The 23427-nt window shown below is 38.4% G+C and overlaps 1 protein-coding gene across 3 annotated transcripts in view; it reads right to left on the bottom strand.

The window, feature by feature from the left end:
* snx6 (sorting nexin 6) overlaps nucleotides 1-23427 on the bottom strand; it is a 51624-nt gene that overhangs the window by 15123 nt on the left and 13074 nt on the right. For 2 of the 3 annotated variants that reach the window (XM_043697873.2, XM_043697874.2), the window contains exons 5-10: nucleotides 19848-19969; nucleotides 19634-19757; nucleotides 13629-13724; nucleotides 10303-10408; nucleotides 9641-9716; nucleotides 740-779 (exon numbers count right to left, since the gene is read on the bottom strand). In XM_043697873.2, coding sequence (XP_043553808.1) covers nucleotides 740-779; nucleotides 9641-9716; nucleotides 10303-10408; nucleotides 13629-13724; nucleotides 19634-19757; nucleotides 19848-19969 — 564 coding nt within the window. The remainder of the gene's footprint in view (nucleotides 1-739; nucleotides 780-9640; nucleotides 9717-10302; nucleotides 10409-13628; nucleotides 13725-19633; nucleotides 19758-19847; nucleotides 19970-23427) is intronic. The other variant, XM_043697875.2, reaches the window with a different exon arrangement.

Raw genomic sequence — 23427 nt, 5'->3', positions numbered from 1 at the left:
ACCTCCTCCAATCTAACAAGAACTCAACTACTGCCATTTTCACTTCCACTCAACTACTTCAATGCTCTCCCTTCCTTAATGCTCCAAATTCTTCAACTCATCCAAACCCCACGTAGAAACATATCACCCCAACCACACTGACCCACGTATTCTCAGAATCGCCTACTATTTGCAAATTAATACTTTCAATCTTATGTTAGGTCCCTTGATGACCTGATCTGACCCTAGTTTTAGAACTCCTCCCCAGCCCTGTATCCAAATATACTGACAGCATCCAGCTTTAGCTCTCCACCACCTTCCTCAATTGTAAAGTCTGTGCTGTCAAATGAAAACCACCAAATTCTTCATTCCTGACTTTGGCTTTTTGTACATTTCCTTCTTTCTCCATCTCAACATTTATAATTGCGCCTTCAACTACCCAAGTCCCAAACTTTGGAGATCCCTCCAGAATCCTCCTTCCTTCATACCTCCTCCTCCAAGATTCTCCTAAAAATAAATTCATGTCCTTCACCCAAGGTTTTGGTTTGTGTTTCTAACACCCATATAAAACACCTCAAGAATTTTTTTCTCTCTATGTTAAAATGTGCTACATGTATGGAGGAGTTGTAAATCTATAACAATGCTGAATAAAATGACAATAGGCTTATGGCATACAAAAAAAAATCCTATGAAGGAAAGTTCAGCTAAATTTCAAAATTTGGAAAGTTAGTGAAACTATATGCATGCAAAAGTGACATACCCTTGTTTTTTCAAATAATTCTGATACCTTCAAGAAAAATCTGAAACAAAATTATGAACACATTACCAAGCTGTAAAGTAGTTTTCCAAAACTAATATGGCAAATAATGAGCAATGGGAATTTATCAAACTGATCATTCCAACAAATGTATCTTATATGTTACCATTCAAAACTAAAGGGAAATCATGCAATTCACTTGGTGTCTCAACAATTCCTAGGCCTGCGTTTAAAAAATGAATCTATTCTTAAATGATAACCTCAAGATATCTTAAGTGAAACAAGTTTAATTAGTCTTTAATGGGCATATCACAAAACTGTAACATGCTGTTGGACAGTGGGGATGCTACTAAGTTTGAACCATTGCTCGAAACTTGACAAATTATCAAATGATCTCATCTGTGCCAGTAACGGATTCAGAAATTTGATGCAGACATTAGAAGAAGTGATTTCTGGATAGAAGGGCATTTTACTCCTAAAACATTATATTCAAAATTAGTAAATACAGAATAATACATTTTTAGTATTAACAAAACAATTTGATTGAAAAACCAATTTATGGTCATATTTTTGCCAATGTTAATTTTTGGTTGGCTATATCTGCAAGAGAAAATAATTCATTTAAAAATGAATTATTGCTCAGTGGGAATGCTAAGATTTAAAATGCGAATGTAACAGTCTAGTTTTCACTGAGTATCACATCAGAATAGTAATACTTAAGAGCCTGGTCCACACAGTCTTTTCTTCCCAAAATGTACTGATTAACTACATTTAACAATTTTGGCTGGACCTGCATATCCAACTAAACCCACAAAGGTTAATTCTTCCTAATATTTACTGACACTTATGTCTTTGGTATATGAATACATTAAAAAAAGATTTATATTGGTGCTTTTTATGCATATTTCAACATTGCACAATGCAAAACCAGACATAAAACAATTAACTTTCCCTTTAGAACCATACATTTTTTTACTATCACACTTCTGTGAACCATGTAGTACACTGATCTGTAACGATCAAGCTGTAATGGGTCTCTCAGGAAAGGATTGTTTGTGTGTGTTATGTAATAGTCATACATTTATCTAGATCATATCTATTATTTAACTTCATACAATGCAAAGGAAATTGTGCCCTTTGGCTTTCAAATATGTAGTTCGATTGACTGAGGTTATGATTGTTAAAACAGATAAGAGCATAATTAAATTTGTGGGTTCAGGAGATGAGCTATGAACGGTTTGAGCTTAACCATCATTATAACCTATGATATGAATAGTCAATGTGCAAATTCATACGCATTATAAAGCAGATTGCAAAGAAATTTACAAGAAATAGTTAGTATGTCGAGTATGCAAAAATGCAAGTTATAATTAATTTGGTCTCCCTTTTCTATGTCAAATATTTAACATTATTTTTGTATTGAGAATTACAATACTGTTAAACATAGTCTGTATGGTCAGGAATGACCTGCGAACGATCATATTTTATAAATCATAGATGAAAAGTTTGAACATTTTCTTTAGCTTAATAATTCTGGTACGGTGGAAAACGCCACAATACGAAGAGTACATTACACATGCTTGAACTCATCATCAGTATGAAAAATAAATAAAACTAAGCTGTTGAATTCATCATGTCTGTAACCTAATTGAAAGGTTATTTCTCCAGGATAAATCACCAAAAACGAAGATTAACCTAATACAAATTTCAATAATTTAATTTTGTGAAATAGTACAGGAAAATATTTGTGCTTCATAGCTATATTTAAATGTAGATAAATTTACATTAGCAAAAGATAAATGTTTCCACACGAAGAATGTAAAAATAGCATTAAAAATATCGGACAGTTGCAAACCTTAACTCACCAATGTTAAACATCAGAGGGCAATCAAGGACTGCATAAGTTCTTAAAAGACTTGGTACAGTTCATATGAAAGTAACACTGTCCAACGAATAGGACAGATTTTTGCATCAGATACAAGGAAAGATTAGAGATATTGGGCTTATTTTCTTTGGAGCAGATGTGGTTAGGAAGTGACTTTATTGAAATGTTCAAATTATGAACAATTTTGACAGGATAAAGGAGAATTTTCTGTTTCCATTAGTTGGTGTGCCAGGAACTAGGGATCACAATTTCAAGATTGCCAGCAAGAGAGCGAGGCGTGAGATGAGAAACTTCTTTACTCAGTTGTTAGGATTTGGAATATGTTGCTTGGGAAAGCGGTGGAGGCTGATTCCGCAAGACATTTCAAAACAAAAAAGCTGGATATATTTTTGAAAGTGATGAATTTAGAGGGCTGTGGAGATAGGCCTAGAGAATGGAACTGCCTGGGTAGTTCTTTCTGACACAGTGGGTCGAATAATCTCCTTCTGTACTGTAAAATTCTATGTTTCTAACCACAACTGTTTTAGACAAGTCTAATTTACTAAAGATCGGTTGCTTTAATTTCTCAAAGTTGCTCAAGGCAATGGGAAAGCCCATAACTCAGACTATGCAAGAGATATTAAGCAAAAGAGCTCACGTGAGGTGAATGTTATATAATGCAGACAAATGCAGTGACTGTCAGAAGCTCAGTCACTCCTGGCATATTCTCTCAATGCAGGACGCTATGAAATGTAATAGTTTGTTAATATGCACAAACAGTAGAGACAACATTATAGACTGCACTGCCAAGGTCAATTGCCACTTAGGCAACATAGGCTTTGGCAGGTTCCAATTTATAGAACTATGTCCAGCTTTTGTTGCTGAAAAGAGTGGAAAAAAAAAACTATGGAAAGATAGCAGAGGAAGTCAATCTTAGACCCAGCCCTAACCATTACTATTTCAACTTGCAGGTTTTGAACAATTCAGTACCACAGATCATTCATAAGCTGTACAATTATAAAGAGCGTTAAAGAATAGCATGATCTGGGGACCGTGACATGACCAGCTACTACAAGATTAAATGAGCTAGCCTATACATTTTCCACTTCAAGGGCACTGAAAAACAATCTTAAGAGGCATAACCTCAAACACAGAAATATAGAAAATAGGAAGGAGGAGGCAGCCATTTGGTCCAATGAACTCACTCTGCCATTCAACATGATCAACAGCTCATCCCTTATGCCAGTCTCCTGTTCTCCTCCCATATGCTTTGACACCTTCAGCCTCTAGAAATATACTTCTTTCTTCAACATGTTCAATGATTCTACATTATTCTGTGGTACACCAAACTCTTGAATGAAGAAATTTCTCCCACCTCAGTCCAAAATAGCCTACTGTATAACCTGAAATCACAACCTCTTATTCTGGACCATCCTTGGTCAAGGGGAATCATCATCCTTGCATTCAGTCTACTCAGCCCTGTCAGAGTTTTATATACTTCAACAGCATTTTCTTTCATTCTTCCAAACTCAGTGAATTCAGTCCTAGCAGACTCGATCTCTCATCCTACAACAAAGCTGCCATTCTAGAAATCAGTCTGGTAAAACATTGTTGCATTCCCACTATAGCAAGTGTGTATTTTCTTAGGTAAGGAGACCAAAACTGTGCACAAACTCCAAGTGTGGTCTCACCCTGTACAGCTGAAGTAAAGCTTCCTTGTTCCTGTACTCAAACCCTATTGCAATGAAGGCTAAATTAGCATTTGACTTAATCGATTACTGTACTTGCATGTTTAATTTCAGTGACCAGTGGAGGATGATACAAAGATCTCATTCTACATCAACATTTCAGAAGTTATCGCCAATTATGTAATATTCTGCCATTATAGTTTTCATACTGAAGTGGACAACTTCACACTTAACTACATTATATTGCATCTGCCATTTTGTTGTGTATTCATTCAGCCTGTCTAAATTGCCTTGAATGCTCTTTACATCCTCCTTACCACACTCAATTCCACTTTTGCATTGTCAATAAGCTTGAAAATAATACATTTGATTACCACTAGCTTCCACTCTGCAAAAGATCCCTTTATTCTGACTTTGTTTCTTGCCTGATTACCAATTCACAATGCATGCCAGTATATTACAACCAATATGACATGCTTTGTTTTTATTGTGGGATTTTATCAAAACTTCTCTGAAAATCCAAATACACCACATCCACATATTTTCCTCATCTATTCAACTAATTCAGTTGTCAAGAAACTCCAGTAGTTTTGTCAAATGTAATTGACTTTCATAAATCCATGCTGCTTTTGTGTAATGCTATTGGTGTTTTCTAAGTGACTGTTATCACATAGTTTACAATAGAATCCAGAATACCTTACAACACAAGATCATAAAATGTAGGAACAGAAGTAAATCAGTTTGCTCATCAGGTTTATCCCACCATTCAATAAGAACATAGTTGATCTTATAATCCTCAACTCCAATTTCCAGCCATATCCCCATAAACTTGAATTCCATCAGACCATAAGACATAGGAGCAGAAATTAGGCCATTCGCCCATCAAGCCTGCTCCAGCATTTCAACCCCATTTTCCTGCTTTCTCCTTGTAATCTTTGATGCCCTTGGCAATCAAGAACTTATCTATCTCTGTTTTAAATATACCCAATGACCTGGCCTCCACAACCTTCTGTGGCAATGAATTCCACAGATTCACCACTCTCTGGCTAAAGAAGTTTCTCCTTATCTCCGTTCTAAAAGGTATTCCCTTCTTCAATCCAAGGCTATGCCCCTTGGGTCCTCATCTCTCCTGCCAATGGACACATCTTCCCAACGTCCATTCTGTCCAGACGGTTCAGTATTCTGGAATTTCAATCAAATACCCCCTCATCTTTCTAAGCTCCATCGAGTATAGTCCAAGAGTCCTCAAACATTCCTCATATGTTAAGCTTTTTAATCCTGGGATCATCTTCATGAACCTCCTCTGGACCTACCCCAGAGCCAATACATCCTTCCTAAGGTATGGGGCCCAAAATTGCTCACAATAGTCTAAACGTAGTCTGACCACACACCCACCCCACCCCCTCAAGAGTCTTATAAAGCCTTATAATTCCCTTTATTGATTAGAAATCTATCATTCTCAGCTTTGAACATACTGAATAACCTAACCTCAACAGCAATCTGTGGTAAAGAATTCCACAGATTTACTACAGCAGAAAAATATTTTCATCTATCTTAAATAGATGATCTTTTACTGTGAGATTATGCCCTATAGTCAGAGACACGCACACAGGGGAATAAGCTCTCTGTATCCAGCCTGACAAGCTCCTATGAATCTTATCAAAACAGACCAGGTTTCCTTTCATTCTTCTAAATTCCAACGTGTACGACCCCAACCTACTCAACCTCTCGAAAACAGTCTTTCTCATCGCGTGAATCTTTTGAGACCAAGTGGTCTGACTGGCGCCTTGTAATTTTAGCAAGACATCCCTATTCTTATACTCCATTCCTTTTAGAATAAAGATCAACACTTCATTTGCCTCCCTAAAACCTGAAGTTAGATGCTAGCTTCCCCCCCCACCCCCATTAATGCATAAGAACCCTCTAACCCCTTAGTTTTGCAGCTTTCTGCAGTCTTCCCCCATTTAAACAATAATCAGCCCTTCTATTCTTTCGACCATCGTGCATAACCTCATTTTTCCACATTATATTCCATCTGCCAAGTTTTTGCCCACTCACTTAATCTGTTAATTAGCCTCTGTGAACTCCATGTCATTCGCAAACTTGGTGATAGTACCTTTACATCCATCATCCAAATCATTAATATATATTATAAATAATTGTGGGCCCAGTTAGATTAAATTTTTAGATTACATTACAGTGTGGAAACAGGCCCTTCGGCCCAACAAGTCCACACCGACCCGCCGAAGCGCAACCCACCCATACCCCTACATTTACCCTTTACCTAACACTACGGGCAATTTAGCATGACCAATTCACCTTACCTGCACATTTTTGGACTGTGGGAGGAAACCGGAGCACCCGGAGGAAATCCACGCAGACACGGGGAGAATGTGCAAACTCCACACAGTCAGTCGCCTGAGGCGGGAAATGAACCCGGGTCTCTGGCGCTGTGAGGCAACAGTGCTAACCACTGTGCCGCCCATAAAATTTGAGTAATTCGTACTAATCTCACCCAGTGTAGGAGTTGAACCCCACACAATTAGGCATCACTCTGCTTTGCAAACTAGACACCCAGCCAACTGAGCTAATTGACCTCCTCCCTGTGGAGTTACTGATCCCTGTGGCACTCTAATGGCCTTCTGATGTTAGACTTAGTGTTTATCCCCCCTCATTTTTCTCCCTCTCTCATCTTTAAATAGTGGTTTATATTTCTCATCCTCCGATGTATAGAATTTCAAAACATGGCAATTAATGTATTTGTGATTTTGATTGCCAATTTGTTTAAGTGACCTGGGATGTTAATTATCAGACCCTGGGGATTTGTCAGCTTTCAGTCCCATTTCTTTCTCTACCACTTTTTAAAAAATTAATACTAGTCTCTTTCCATTCCTCTTTTCCAAAAGATATTTGCTTCCCGAGCCCTTCTAGGATTTTTTTGTCTTTTTCTGTGAAGTCAGATCTAAACCAGTTGTTCAACTGCTCTGCCACTTCCTTGTTCTCCATTATCAATTTTCCCATTTCAGACTGCAAGAGGCTTATATTTGTGTTCACTAATTTTTTTTTACAAATTTATAGAGGCTCTTACAGTCTACTTTTATGTACTTGCAAGTTTACTCTCACTATTTTTCTTTTCTAATCAACCTCTTAGTCCTCCTTCACTGATTTCCAAACCACTCCAAGTTCTCAGGTTTGGTACTTTCTCTAGCAATTTTATCTGACTCCTCTTTGGGTGTAAATCTATTCTTAATTTGTTTTGTTCGCCATAATTGGGCCATTTTTCCTGATGTAATCCTTTGCCCAAGAAGAAAGTAGAATGGTGACAATGCATGCATTCATTCTTTAAATAGTAACCACTGCCTACTCACTATCATGTTTTTAGTGAGATTACCCAGTCTATCGCAGCCAACTCACCTTTCAATTTTTCTTTCATTTAGGATTAAAGCATAGTTTTGGATTGGACTACTTCATTTTCAATCCCAGTGATGAATACAATCATGTTATCCTATTTTTCCTGAAGTACTTCACACAAAAAGATTATTAACTCCATTTCATTACACAAAACCAAATCTAAGATAACATGCTTTCTAGTGGGTTCCTCAGCATACTGGTTAAAAATGCCTTCCTGTATAGAATTTCAGAAGATGGTGATCAATGCACTTACAATTGCCAACTTCTTTAGTGACCTGGAATGTTGACTTAAACACTGCACCACAGGAATTAATTTGCCGTAATTCCCCTCCAAGCCACTCACCACTCTGACTTAGAAATATATTGCTATTCCTTCTGGGTCATTGGGTCAAAATGCTGGAACTCCCTTCCCAACAGCACCAGGGATCTACCTACAGCACACATCTACAGGAGTTCAAGAAGCTAGCACAAGGGCAAGTAGGGATGGGCAATAAACACTGGCTTTGAAAGCAAATAAACTGTCTAGCTGATTGTTATTTAAAATGTACACAGAAGGTAGGAATAGAGGCTCTCTCCATAAAATCAAAATGCAGATTTAGAATAAATGGCAATCATCAGCCTCCAGGACAATCTACTGACACATTCTGAGCCTCGAGTGATTAATAGAAAAGAACTTGACAGTCATACAAGGAAATGCTGCACTTCCAAATAGGTTGCAACTTTTCTTGGTTGTCTTTCCAATCACAAGCGATCATCCTAGAACTGGCTGCAGTTTCTGCCCCCTCTCCTATGGCAATAGGATTTAGAGGTTGGTGAATAATGCGTAAGGTTGCACCTCTAAAGGAATAAGATACAGTTGATCAGGTTTTCTCATTGTTTTTTTTGTTCAATTATGCACAATCCCCTCCCTTCATTCAGTATTGCATGAGAATTTGCCTACAACAATGAACATATTATGTAATTATTGCATGTTAATCCTCAATATCATGCAAGTCTATCAGTAAAACATACAGTTCCAAATCATTATGGATGGGGTGAAAATAAAGACACTGTTTTAATAAGAATTGCTGTAAAACTAGACTAGACAAAATAATCACACTGTTGACTGAATTTTAATTGCACTACTCATTTCAGTTATAAAGAAACACTCTAATCTTAATTTCTACCCCGTTCTCTCTTAAATCCATCTCCACAGACACCAGTAGTACCCCGTCACCTCACTCAGGTGATCTTTCTTCATGTGTGGCAATGACTTATCAATTGACTATTTCATCATAACCAAAGCAGATTCTATTCTGATCACATGATGTTTCTAACGAGTCAGTACAAAAACAACAATGGGCATCAATAACAGGCTGGTATTTTTCTCCCCACTATACAGAGACAGCAAAGCCAATAATTCAACTGTTGCATCAACTGAAGCCACACAGCACCAGATTATAGTCCAACAGGTTTATCTGAAATCACGAGCTTTTGGACCGCTGCCTCTTTGTTAGGTGAAGAGAAGAGAGCACCCAGGCACAGGACTTTATAATTATGAGAGATGAAAAGATCATACAAACCACTCATACCACTGTATGGTTTTTCTAATCTCTCTGATTATAAAGTCTGTCCTGGATACACTCTTCACTTCACGTGATGAAGGAGCAGTCCTCCAAAAGCTTGTGATTTCAAATAAATCTGCTGGACTATAACCTGGTGTCGTGTGACTTTTGACCTTGTCCACCGCAGCCCAACACCAGCATCTCCACATCATGGTCTCAACTGAAGTGAGCATAATACTGAAGTGAACAAAATACAGAAATCAAAGATAACACTTTCCAAATTTAAGACTTAATATTCCATCAAGACCAACAAACCATCATGAAATCTCCTATTTCATAATTCAAGTGACACTAAAAGTAAAATGAAATATCTAGAAAAAAATATTGTAAATCTTACTTGCACAGATCTGTTGAGTCTTGAGTTCCTAGTGTATGCAATGTTGAACTAATTCTACTATTGTCATCTGCCACATCTGAAAAGCAAAAGCATGTAGTGTACTACAGTAAGATATTTTACATAAAAGTAGAAGAAATGGTTTCTCAGTAACTGTTCAAAATGCCTGCTTGTGTATTGTGTGTAGCCTTTCCCTTCAACCCCAGTTATTACATCAAAGTCACCCGAGTCTTAGTTCCTCTTTCTATCTTCCCTTTTGACTTTCAATTCCTTTCCCAATCTTGAACTTTCTTTTTCACTTTCAACTAAACCTTCCCACCACAATACTGATTTATGCTTCAGTATCTCTGTGCTAGTCAACAATACCATCATAACTACTTCTATGGGTTGATCAGCTATTCATTTTTTTAAAAAAAGGATTAATGTGTTCCATCATTCTGAACTGAATAAATGACTATTTAAAATTGCAATTATTATTATTTGAGTAACTAGACAAACTAAATTATTTTTCCAAAAAATACTCAGTCTCTACATTTTTCTATTGATTTATGTACTAGCCCCACAGAAACAAATAAAATACTACAAAAAAATTTTGTTTCACATATTTTAAATGTATCAATAGTATTGCTTCACATTCAAAGCTTTAGAACAAAAAAAAGACTTACTCTTGTGTGATTTTGTCAATTTGTCAGCCTTGACTGCTGCATCCTTTATTCTGTTATTATATTCAAGAAGAAAAGTTTTCTCGTGTTCGAAGAAATCATCAACATCCTAAAAATATTTTGCAGCTAGTTTAAAAACAACTTAATGCATAATTCAAAAACTTGGTTTGCTTAAACAGCAAGTCAATTCTTATGTACTTGCTAGAGTACTTCTATGGTCTCAGATCTAAATCAAAATAATAGCTAATCTTAGTCAGCTAATCAATGGTTGCCATATTGTCATTTCTGGTTAGATGTATCCTAACAAATTTTCCTTTATGCAACTGCAAATGGATAATCAGCAGATTTGTTTTTTGTTAAAAATTGATAATGATGTGACATTTATAGGTTTCAATTTTCTCATTATGTAGATAGGTAAGATCAATCTGGAAATCCTTCACACCAAAGAAGCTGGAAAGTCAAATGAAAATAATTGGAAAGTGATCAAAATTTTTGACTAAGTAGTGGATTCTGAGCCAACTGAGAAAGGGATAATAGCAAAATACAGAGATTTACTAGATTCAGAGAAATGGGAAACAGGAACCAAGAAATAAGCCAGGTACAAGGTGGTGGAAGGATTGCTAAAGTTATTACAATTTTAAATGGAATATTCTGGGGAATACAGAGTTAACATAAATTAGCAAGGACAGAACATAGTGAAGAAGAAATTATTTGGAGTTTGAAAACATCGGGGTGATGTTGAGGTAGAGGTGAAAATGCTTTCCAATTGCAGTTAAAAATTTAGAAAACGTAAAAAGTCTACTAAGCAAATATCAAGTTTATGTAGCAACAACACTAATGCAGAATGTAGTTTAATTAACTAGTTACATGATTTCATTTGATGATATGGTAAACTCAGACATTTATATCTATTCAATTTCCATATGAATTTGAATTTATAATTTAGACCTTTTAGTCAAACCTTAAAATGTAGCTAAATTCTCTTTCTTGCTTTTTTTCCTAGTCTATTGTAGTATATCTTCATTATATGCAGCAGCTACCTCACAGATAAATATCTTCAAAAGGCCTGGAGTAATATTTCCACTAAAAAAAAAGACAACAGACCTAAAGCAATCTTCTGGCAAGAAACAAGCTTGGATATATTGATAAGCGTGAATAAAGTACAACCTCGATTACCTGAACATCAATTATCCACATTTCGATTATCCGAACAAGATCTCAAGGTCCCTTAAAAATGGCATTAGGCAACTCAGCATTCAGTTATCAGTTATGGCATGCATTGCCGGATAATCGAGAAATGTTCGGATAACTGGCACTCATAAATTACCACTTGTTTACGATCAGAGCGATTATCCGAACAATTATCTGAACAAAATACTGTTATGAACTAGGCCAGACCACTCAAAACATTCTTAAGCAGGCAGCTCAGGCCGTAACTTTGCAATTTGTTTTGGTAAGTGTACAGTGAAAATTACCCAGAGTACGTTAGCTAGGTTGACTACCAGGTTTTAAAACAAGACAAAAATTTATTCACAAAATTACGGAATGAAACACAAAGAATAGAATAAAGAATACCCTCAGAACTCAGTCTATCCAACCTAGACTTAATTATGCTGTCCCGAATATGCACAACAGTCCCAATAAACAAACTCCTTAAAAACAGTAAAAATGAAACAGAGGCTTACAGGTCAAAGTTAGAAGGGCAGAAGGAGGGAGTGTCTAGCAGCCTGTTTCCACACAGCCCACTGCTGAACTGACTCAAACAAGACTTCAGCTTTCAGGACTGACCACTCCCCCTTTCATTATACAGGTTACTTCTAATATATGAAAGCTGTGGCCTAAAGTCTCACTTGCTTACGTATAAACAAAAAGGGCCTCCCAATATCCTTTTCATCTTTGTACCAACCCAGCTGATCCAGAGCTGGACTGCTTTACGACCCTTCAAGAAAAAAATCAAGGACACAGTATTCTTGAGAAAAGGAACAGCTTTGAGAAAAAAGGTCCAGCTTTGTGACAATACTCCCCGTCCATCTTGTTCGGATAATCGAGGCTCTCCTGTACACATATGTGTTCAATGTTTAAAATTAAAAATATTAATTCACAAACTGTAATTCTGTTTATGCTCAGATAGTTAAAATTCCCCCAAAAAACATGTATTTGTAAAGGATCAGTAATGCAGCTAATTTTTTTAAAAAATTAGGTTAGTAGCTATCCAACAAACATTTTTTTTGGATAATTTTGCAAACATCCATGTTGGCATCCTGCCAGGAGACTCGCAACTGAGTAAAGCAGATGTTTCCATATATTTTAAAATTGACCACATTAGAATTTTCTTAAACCACATTAACAACTCAATTAGGAAAATATATTTTGAAAATCCACCACGGCATTTACTGGAAATGATGCAAACAAAATACATGAAATTTACACTCCCTTTTCCAAGCAACCTACAGCTTGGTAAACTCAATAAGTTTAGCACCCTAATTCTATATTGGTATATGGTACTTAAAACAAAAACTAACTGATTTTGTGACTCTGAATAGATTTACATGGATTTTGCTCTCATTTTTTCTCTCAGGATGCTGGTGATAACAATTAGGACATCAAGGTGGTGGTTTAGTTACAGCCAACTTACTCCCTCTCCTATATGTATTACTTATTTAAGAAAATTTCCTGCTTTCTTGTCTGATTCTAGTTTTATTTCAGAAGTGCTTTACTCCTCATCTCTGCTGTGCTTTCTAGAAATTCCTCTCACAGGCATTAAAGAAACATTAATCAAGAAACAGTTAGATAAATGGGAATTCTGATACATTTTGCTTTGGGTGGGTTTCTACGCTCATTATGTAGGTTAAGCAAATATTAGATGTAATAAATGGAAAGAGTTCCCAAACCGCAGGTTACAATCCAGTTTCAAGGCCCACCAACGCAAAATGGTGGCTGTGGAGCAGAACAGCTGAAAAGGTTCATAGCCCCATGAAATGTACAGACAGATTTTATTTACTTCCTGTGCCTTAGAGGGCATATCTTAAAGAACTGATCTCCAAGACTTGATCAATGCCACCAATTCTGTTCCTTGATTCTACTACTCTCAATTTACCTTGCCCGCCCCCACCCACCCACCCTCCACGCTCAATTTGGAGTTGCACAAACTTTCAAGCAGCTACACAGTGTCACAGTGGGAAATAAGTCTGCAAAGCACTGATATATGGTATCACATGTACAACAACAGTACATACTCACTACAACACAGCATGACAATAATACAGATTAATCTTTTTATAACAGTTTTATCAATTTTCTTGGTCTTTAAATAAAGAAAATTAACACACCTTAACACCTCCAACAAGAACTTCATCAGCTGTCTTTACCATGTTCTTAAAGAAATCTTCCAATTTCTCCTTTTTATTTTTCCCACGAATACTCAGCTTACATGCAAAAGAAAAACATTACCTTAGTTGGTACAATATGTACTGAAGCATTTTCCCAAAAAATAATACAAATTAACATCTTGGTTTTAAACAAACATTTACAATCTATTATTTTCCCAACTGAAACCATACAAAGGGCAGTTTACAAAATAAGGATTGACAGGGGGTCAAGTTTTGCTCTCCTTGTTCCCAATATCTTGCAGCCCCAGTATAATTGAAAATAAGAGTGCAATCCAGCACAACATATTAATATCAGCACAGGTATTAATTTCATGTCATTTTGATCAATTTGTCATTGATTTACCATAAATGAATTAGAAATGAAAGCAGCTCAACTATTCTCTATAGCCAAGAGAATTACAAAAAACCATAAGGGTGAAAATACATATTATTTTTTCCAAATTACATTTTTAAATAATGACAGTAAATTATAGTGAATGATCAAAACACAATGCTACAGCTATCAGAGGATTATTTAATTTGTTCATGATGAGTTCTATATCCTCTCCACTATACTGGATATCAGCAAGCAGAAATTGGACATGTTGCAAAAGAAACAATAAATTTTATAACAGGTTATCTCAAGTCCCTAAAAGCTGAGTCAAGAGGTGCTGGAAAAGCACAGCAGGTCAGGCAGCATCCAAGGAGCAGGATAATCAATGTTTCAGGCATAAGCCCTTCATCAGGGATGGAGGCTTGTGGGCCAGGGGGCTGAGAATGCAATAGGTGGATGAAGCTGGGAGAGAAGGTGATAGATCAGAGAGGAGGATAGAGCAGATAGATGGAAAAGACAATGGACAGGTCAAGAGGGCAGTTCAGAGTTGGAGGCTTGGGACTGGGATAAGGTAGGGGGAGGGGAAATGAGGAAACTGGTGAAATCCACATTAACCGTGTGTGGTTGCAGGGTTCCAAGGCGGAAGGTGAGGCATTCTTCTTTCAGGCTTCGAGTGGTTAGAGTTTGGCGACAGAGGTGGCCCAGGGCTTGCGTATCCTTAGAGGAGTGGGAGGGGAGTTAAAGTGTTCAGTCACAGGGTGGAGGATTTGGTTGGATGTCCCACAAATGTTCTATGAAATGATCCGCAAGTTGGCGTCCTATCTCTCCGATGCAGAGGAGGCCATATTGGGTGCAACGGATACAGTAGATGACAGTTATGGAAGTATAGGTAAATTTCTGTCGGAAGTGGAAGGATCCTTTGGGGTCTTGGACAGAGGTGAGGGGGAAGGTGTGGGCACAGGTTTTGCACTTCTTGCAGAGGCAGGGAAAGGTGCCAGGAGTGGGGTATGGGTTGGGGGGGCATGGATCTGACAAGGAAATCACGGAGGGAATGGCCTCTCTAAAAAGCTGACTGGGTGGAGAGGGAAACATATCCCCAAGGGGTTTTCTTCCCTAAAAGTTGAGCAAACCCACCATCAGACCCTCAGTTTCTGACCATTTCAATGTTCGGCCAGCTTTGTGCGATGTAGTTAAGAAGCTCACATCTCTTTTAACATTACCCTGAATATATAATAACCATTGTGTCTGGAGTAGAAAATGAGAAATCTTGCGACTTTAGTTTTATCAGACATAATTCTACAATTTGACAAGATTTGTAGCTCAGGTTGAGGTTCAGGTTGTAAGTTTACTGCTGAAATGGTAGGTTTGTTCTCAGATGTTTTGTCACCATCCTAGATATCATCAGTGAGCCTCCAGTGAAGCAATGATGTTCTGTTCCACTTTCTATTTGTGTGTCTTGGCCTGTTAAGGTGGGTGATATCATTTCCAGTTCTTCTTCTTAGAGGTTAGTAAGTGGGGACCAAATCGATGTGTTTATTGATGGAGTTCCAGTTTGAATGACAGGCCAGGAATTTCCCAGGCTAAATTCCTGCTTAGCCTGTCCGAGGAAGGATGTGTTGTCCCAGACAAAGTGGTGTCATTCTTCGTCTATGTGCAATGATACTAGTGATAGCTGATCATGTCTTTTGTTGGCTGGCTGGTGTTTGTGTATCCTGGTGGCTAGATTCCTGCCTGTCTGTCCGACGTAGTGTTTGTTGCAGTCCTTGAAGTGTACTTTGGAAATGACGTTTGTTTTGCTGATGGTTGGTCCTTTAGGTTCATCAGTAGCTGTTTCAGTGTGTTGGTAGGTTTATGACCTACCATGATGTCAAGGTGTCAAAGTAGTCTGATAGTGTGACTACAGTCTCTGGGCGTGTTGTGATTTCTTGTTTGGGTTTGTTGCTTTATAATCGGCAGACTGTGTATATTGGGTACCCATTGTTCTTAACTACGCTGCGTGGGTATTTCTCTTCTGCTGCTTGTAGTTCCTGGTTGTATTGCAGTGTATTGTGGTTCATTTAAATAATATCCTGATGCAGCCCCATTAGTGGATGTTGAGACGATTGCTCCTGTAGTTGAGTATCTGGTCTGTGTGCGTTGCTTTCCTGTAGACGCTGGTCTACATTCTCCATTGCCTATTCATTCCACTGTGACATTTAGGAAGTGGGGGGGAGGGGTCTGTTGTTGTTCTCTTCCTCTTTGGTGAAATATACGCCAGTAAGGTTGTTGTTAATGACATTGTAGGATTCCTCTTATTTGTTCCATTTCGTGATGACAAAGGTGTCATCCACATGGTGGACCCAAAACTTGGGTTGGATCGTGGGGAGAGCTGTTTGTTTGAATCTCTGTATCACTGCTTCTGGTAAGAATCCTGATATTGGTGATCCCATGGGTGTTCCGTTGATTTGTTTATCTGTCTTGTCATTGAAGGTGAAGTGGGTAATGAGATAGACCTACTAGCTTGAGGATTCTGTCCTTGGTGATGGAGTTGATGCTATCTGGTGTTCGTCTCCTTGGTTCATCGAGTAGTGCGGTCAGTGTTTCTTTGGCAAGGCTGACGTTAATTGATATGAATAGGGCTGTTATGTTGAAGGAGACCATGACTTCATCCTCTTCTATCTTGGTGTCTTTGGTGATGTTCAGGAATTCCTAGGTGGAGTGGATGGAGTGGCATGAGTCTTCTAAATATTTCAGTTTACGGTGAAGTTCCTTTGTTGTCTGTATATCGGTGTGCTGGGAAGTAAGACTATGGGTCTGAGGGGGGCTCCAGGTTTGTGCACCTTCAGCATTCTGTAGAAGTGGGATGTGTCGGATCCATCAGGTTTCTTTCTTTGAAAGTCTATCATTAATTTAATCTAATTTGTGAAGTTTCTTCAGTGAATACTGTGATAAGGCTTTCTAGCTGTGGAGTGGACTCCATCGCCACCCATTGGTGGATGTCAGTATCTGAGAGCACCTTTGCAATGAACTGTGTTGTGTTTTAGATGACAGTCATGCGCCCTTTGTCTGCAAGTAGGATTACAATATCTCTGAGTCCTTCTAGGGCTTTCCTTTTCTGTGTATTGAGGGTGCTCCCTTCTTTCTTCCTGCTTAGCATTGATGCTACTGTCTGTCTGATGGTCTTCTGGGTTTCTTATGTACGTCCTTTGTCTTTTAGGGTTGAGCCTAATGCTGCTTGGAAGTCCTTTTGTCGGTGTCTCTGTAGTTGTAGTTCATTGCTCTTACTAAGACAGCTTTTTCCAAACTTTTTGTGGTCAGTCTGACGGGTTCTTAATCCAAGCTTCTGAATTGCCTGTGTTGTTCTTTTGCGCAAGCTTGTCCACTTTTTCTTGTGGGGATAGTTTTTCTCTTTGTCTTGGTTTGTTGTTATTTGATGCTGATGGCTCGTTCTAATGCGCTTTTCCATTCCTGTCAGTTGCATTGGTGTACAAAGTTTTCTGGTGTGAAATTACCCATTTGTATTTGTGGAGTTGGTTCTAGGCATTATTAATCATTTCTCGCAACATTCTACAATCATTCTGTTCTGCTATTCTTTTGGCTTGTGGGGTGTTGAGGGGTAGTTTGTACTTGACACATTTTGGTAATACCTGCTTTCTGAGACATTCATGTGGGAAGTACAGTTGTTGGTGGGTGGTGCTCAGTCAGATGGTGTTGGTTTCCCATCTTTGGGCTAGATTGAGCATATTGCGCCCACAGGAGTTTGCGATTTTTGAGATTTGTAGCTCAAGAGAACTACAGACCAGTGTCTACAGGAAAGCAACACACACAGACCAGATACACAACTACAGGCGCAATCATCTCAACACCCACAAACAGAGCTGCATCAGGACAGCATTTAAACGGACCACTAAACACTGCAGCACCCAGGAACTACTAGCAGCAGAAGAATAATACCTACACAGCATATTCAAGAACGAATACCTGATAAACACAGTCCGCCGATTCTTAAACAACAAACCCAAACAATAAGACACAACACAGCCAGAGACTGTAGCCACACTACCATACAAAGACATCTCAGATGACTATCAGACTACTTTGACACCTTGACATCATGGTAGCTCATAAACCTACCAACACACTGAAACAGCTACTGATGAACCTAAAGGACCAACCAACAGCAAAACAAATGTCATTTCCAAAATACTCTACAATGACTGCAACAAACACTAAATCAGACAGAGGGGCAGGAAACTAGCCACCAGGATACACGAGCACCAACTAGCCACCAAAAGACATAACCAACTCTCACAGTATCCTTACACACAGACGAAGAAGGACACCACTTCGACTAGAACAATACATCCATTCTAGGACAGGCTAAGCAGAAATTTAGCCAGGGGAATTCCTGGAGGCCTGAATTCAGACCAGAACTCCATCAGCAAACACATCGATTTGGATCCCATTTACCTCTGAGAAAAAGAACCACAAATGATATCACCTACCACAACAGTCCAAGACACAAATAGAAAGCAGGACAGAACATCAGCGTTTCATCAGAGGCTCAATGATGGTGTTACCTAGCATGGTGACAAAATGTCTGAGAACAAACCTACCAGCTCAGCGAACAAACTTACAACCATAATTCTACAAACTAATATTTTCAGTAAATTAACAGGAATAGACTACATTTGAAAATTTATAAATAGCTCAGTCTGCAATGCTAAGCTTGATTGTGATCAGAACAAGAGGTTTTGCAACTATATTTGTTCAATTTTAACAAAAGATTATTAATTCAACAGCACAATTCTTTAATAAAGAGAGGTAATTTAGCTCAAGAAGAAAGTTATCCATTCTGAACTTAGGTAAAGCTGTCAAGTCCTGTGAAATGTTTATACTTGGGGATCAGATTCAGATCGCTAGAGATTGCTGCCCATTAAAAAGAAGTCCTTATTCATATCAAGTTCTGACACCAAAACTATTTGCCCAAAATAGCCAACAAAATAAAACATAAACTTTCGATATATTTCAATATTTGGGGTGACATGGCTCAATGGTTAGCACTGCTGCCTCACAGCACCCGGGTTCAATTTCTGCCTCGGGCGACTGTCTGTGTGGAGTTTGCACATTCTCCCAGTGTCTGCATTGGTTTCCTCCAGGTGCTCCAGTTTCCTCTCAAAATCCATGATGTGCAGGTCAGGTGAGAATTGGCCATGCTAAATTGCTTATAGTGTGAGGTGCAAATAAAGGGTAGGGGAATAGGTCTGGGTGGGTTACACTTCGGAGTGTCAGTGTGGACTTGTTGCGCCAAAGGGCCTGATTCCATACTGTCTAATCTAATCCAAACTAAACAACATTCATGCAGTGTAAATTGTACTAAAGCTCAAACCTTTTAAAACACTGATAAATGCCTCATTTGTTTCCATTACTGAACAACGTGCACTGAAGGTGCATTCCAAGCAAACCAAATACTTAAAATGCAGAGAATAAAGAAAGCAATTGAGCACACAGTATATATGAGCACTGTCAAAATACAGACGAAGTAGAAGGCATTTTTCCATTAACTGCTAATTTGATAGTTTGTAAATAAAACTAATCTCATCAATGTACATATTACATTTAGAAAGACCTTATAAAAATAAACTCAACTGACATCTTGATTATATTCCAAGAAGATATGGAAGTTTAAGTCATTTCGAAGAACTGGATGTGCAGCAACACGACACAAAAAGACCTCATGCATGGCAACAGTTTTCTTAAATATAGCCAAGTATTCTCTGTAACAAGAAAATCGTTTAAAGTCACCATTAAGAACTGCAAGACAATGTGCAGGTTGCGTTATACAGCACAATAAGTAGAATGCTCACGCTTCAAGTTCTTGCTTCATCTTTGTGAACTCTTCCTTGGTCATTGATCCTTCTCCTTCGCCTAGTTTCTGCAATTTATCTCTTGAAGCATCAAAGTCAGGCTTCGGAGGTGCTGGTGGGATCTGTTGAGATGATATTTAGTTCAGTTTATATAAGTTTAGTTACTGTGTTCATTTAGTGTTATCTCGCTTTTGCATTTCAAGTATGATGTCCACATGTAGGAGCCATGAAAAACACATTGTCAGAAACAAAAGTAAATTCAAAATGGAAACCAAACTGTAAAATCAAGTTTATTGACCACTCAAAAATGTTTCCCTGAAAATAAAGGCCTCTTTACATATTTAATTCCATTAATTTAATTCTTCCTATTACATTTTGAAAATCTAAGTTACATTCCTTTAACCCAATATTCTCCAAAATACAAACTAAACAGACAAAGAGCATCATTTAGTTTTGGAACATTTTCACACGGAGGGGGCCACATTTCAATTTTTTTTACCACTTGTGGGGTTAGTGAGAAAATTTAGAAAGATAAGATTTAACAACTGTAAACTTCAAAGTAAAGTTCAGGAAAAAAAATTTAATGCATTATGTCAAGAACTCAAATAAGTGACTAAATAACAAAAACAAAAGAATGCCAAAAAACAAAACGAACTAATAAAATCTTTTTCACATTTCTGAAGCAGCTAGGTTTGGAAGACCCAATCAAAAATGTGAAAGAGTGGCAGAAGCAGGAGTGGACTGAGAACTAGACAATGACTGTCACTCTTTGGAAGAATTGGGTGAACTTTCCATTATATGGACTGAAAGTGCTGTTTCATGAATAGGTTTGCATTTGTGATTGTGAAATTACATTTTACAGGAAGCTTGAACTATAGCCTAAACACAATTTAGGCATCATTTTCTAATTGAAACCAAAATAGATGAACTAAATCTATGAGTTTTATTTGGTGGAACAGTAACCATTTTCTTCGATCTTGCAAAGAAAATATTTTGAAATTCAGCTTCCTAGAGTGATACTATGCATCATGAGTGTTGTGTTTAAGATGATAAATATTTTATTCAAATAACAATGATGTCTCAAATTATCCATCAGGTAAATTCTAGAATCAGAGATAGCAAGGTTATACAAAATGCACTTCAGTACTCGCTACAATGAACTGAAATTTCATCAGTGTTAAGCTGAAAGAACCAAACTGCTTTTTCTCATCCTTACTATTATCTTGCATTTCTGAAGCAGATCCAGCAACCTGACCCCTCACGTTTTCAGCAATATCAGATTCTAGCATTATGTAGTCAAACCAAACTTACCAAAATCCTTGATTGCCCTTGTAATATTGCTGTGAAATTAATGGCACAGCATAGAGAAAGTTGAAGAGAGGAAAGCTGACCTGGCTAGCCAAGACATTCTAGACCAAAAGAAAATTATAAACTCTAGAATACACAGCTCAACAAAAAGAAAACAGAAACCCAGTTTTATGGTCACAACTATCAAGGACCATAAAAATATAACCAGCACGGTGGCTCAATGGTTAGCACTGTTGCCTCACAGTGCCAGGGACCCAGATTCAACTCCACCCTCTGACAACTGTTTGTGTGGACTTTACACATTCTCCCAGTGTCTGCATGGGTTTCCTCCAGGTGATGTGCAGGTTAGGTGAACTGGCCAGGCTCAATTATCCCTAGCGCCAGGGATGTGTAGACTAGATGGAGTAACCATTGGAAATACAGGGTTGCAGAGATTTGTTTTGGGTGGCCGGCGGGGGGGGGGGGGGGGGGGAGCGTAGTTTGGTTAGGATATTCTCTAGGGGTTCATATGGACTCAATTGGCTGAATAGCCTGCTACCACACTAAAAGGATTCTATGATATTCCATTATACTGCGATTCTCTGTACCAGGAAACATTTTCAATATAATTGTGCTTGACCACACAATTTCTCAATACAGGTATTTCTTACCAGAAAGAAATAAGTCAACATTTGATCCAAGTATATAATATCCAGAAATTTAAAGATTTCCACAACTCAGTGCACTTGCTTACCGTTAAATTAGGCCAGAGCTTATAAAGCCTTCACTGGAGTTAAATTATTGCCTTCACATATCCACATGCTTACTTAGCTTTATCTAATCCAACTTTAATATACAACCTCAGTCCACTCAAACGTCAAAACCAGCTCTACACCTAATTAAGTCTACTGAAATTGATAGCTATGTATTTTCAGAATCTTTAAGATTATATTTAAAGCAGGCATAAATTCCAGCTGATTTTGGCATACTAAAGACAGTATAGAATTTAACTTCATTTTTCATCATTAACTCAAAAATATATGACAGAGGAAGTCTGTTGGTCCAATGTGTCAAGGTGAGCCAACGATGGAACCACAGGAAAGGTATGGGGCAACATAGACAGCCATTCAGTCCAGTATATTCGCACTAACTGAAAAAAAAGTAATCAAAAAAATGAACTGTTCATTGTAATCTCACTTTACAGGACCTGGTCTGTAGCCTTGCCCAAATTATAGCACTTCAGGTGTTGCTGGCTCCACTGCCAAAGCAGGCAGACACCTAACATCAAGTTTAATCTCTTTTTTTTTAAGATCTCAGTCCATAACCTTGTGGGGTTTAAAGTGTGTGTCTCAGTACTTTCTAAATGTTGAGGGTTTTCCCCTCTATCATCAAATCAAGCAGTGAAGCATTCACACTTTGGATGGAAAGTTCCTCTGGAATCCCTTCTAAACTTCATGATGTGGAGGTGCTGGTGTTGGACTGGGGTGTACAAAGTTAAAAACCACACAACACCAGGTTATAGTCCAACAGGTTTATTTGGAAGCACTAGCTTTCGGAGTGCTGTTCCTTCATCAGGGGGCTGTGGAGTATTAGATCATAGAACACAACTTATAGCAAAGGTTTACAGTGTGATGAAACTGAAACTAAAAAAAGACCTGGATTGTTTGTGAAGTCTCTCATGTTTTAGAATGGGAATGTTGGTTTCAGTTCCTTCATATGCAAATTCCAGAACTTTCTAAAAGTTACATTCTCAAGTGAACTTTATCAATAGGTGCCATGCTAGCCCAGATAATGCGACAAAGGTGTGAGGTGCCCTGTGTGAGGCTGTCTGTGCCCCAATGTTCAGACAGATTCTAACCTAAAAAACTGATTTACACAATCTTCCATGGATTCAAGCAGTTTTTGAGAAAAATAAAATGTAATTCTGCAAGTACAAATTCACTGCAAAAACTTGCATGCGTGCCTGTCTGAGCGTGCATGTCTGTCCGTGCACGTGTCCATGCTTGCCTGCCTGAGCGCGAGTGTGCGTGACTGCCTGCCTGTGCACCCACGCGTCTGTCTGCCAGAGCGTGTCTGTCTGTCAGAGCACATGTCTAAGCGGTGTGTGTGTCTGCCTGTCTGTCTGAGCGTGCGTGTCTGCCTGCCTGCCTGTCTGGGCGCATGCGCACCCGTCTGCCTGCTGGCCTTCCCGAGCGCGGGCGCGGACCTGTCTGCCTGTCTGCCGGCCTGCCCGAGCGCGGGCGCGCACCTGCCTGCCCGAGCACACGCACGTACCTGTCCGCCTGCCTGCCCG

This window comes from Chiloscyllium plagiosum, unplaced genomic scaffold, assembly GCF_037043375.1.
Source record: "Chiloscyllium plagiosum isolate Xiang-an unplaced genomic scaffold, Cpla_swu_hap1 HiC_scaffold_8, whole genome shotgun sequence".
Classification (NCBI taxonomy): Eukaryota; Metazoa; Chordata; class Chondrichthyes; order Orectolobiformes; family Hemiscylliidae; genus Chiloscyllium; species Chiloscyllium plagiosum.
The sequence above is the reverse complement of the archived record's forward strand: the minus strand, read 5'-3'. Positions and strand labels throughout refer to the sequence as shown.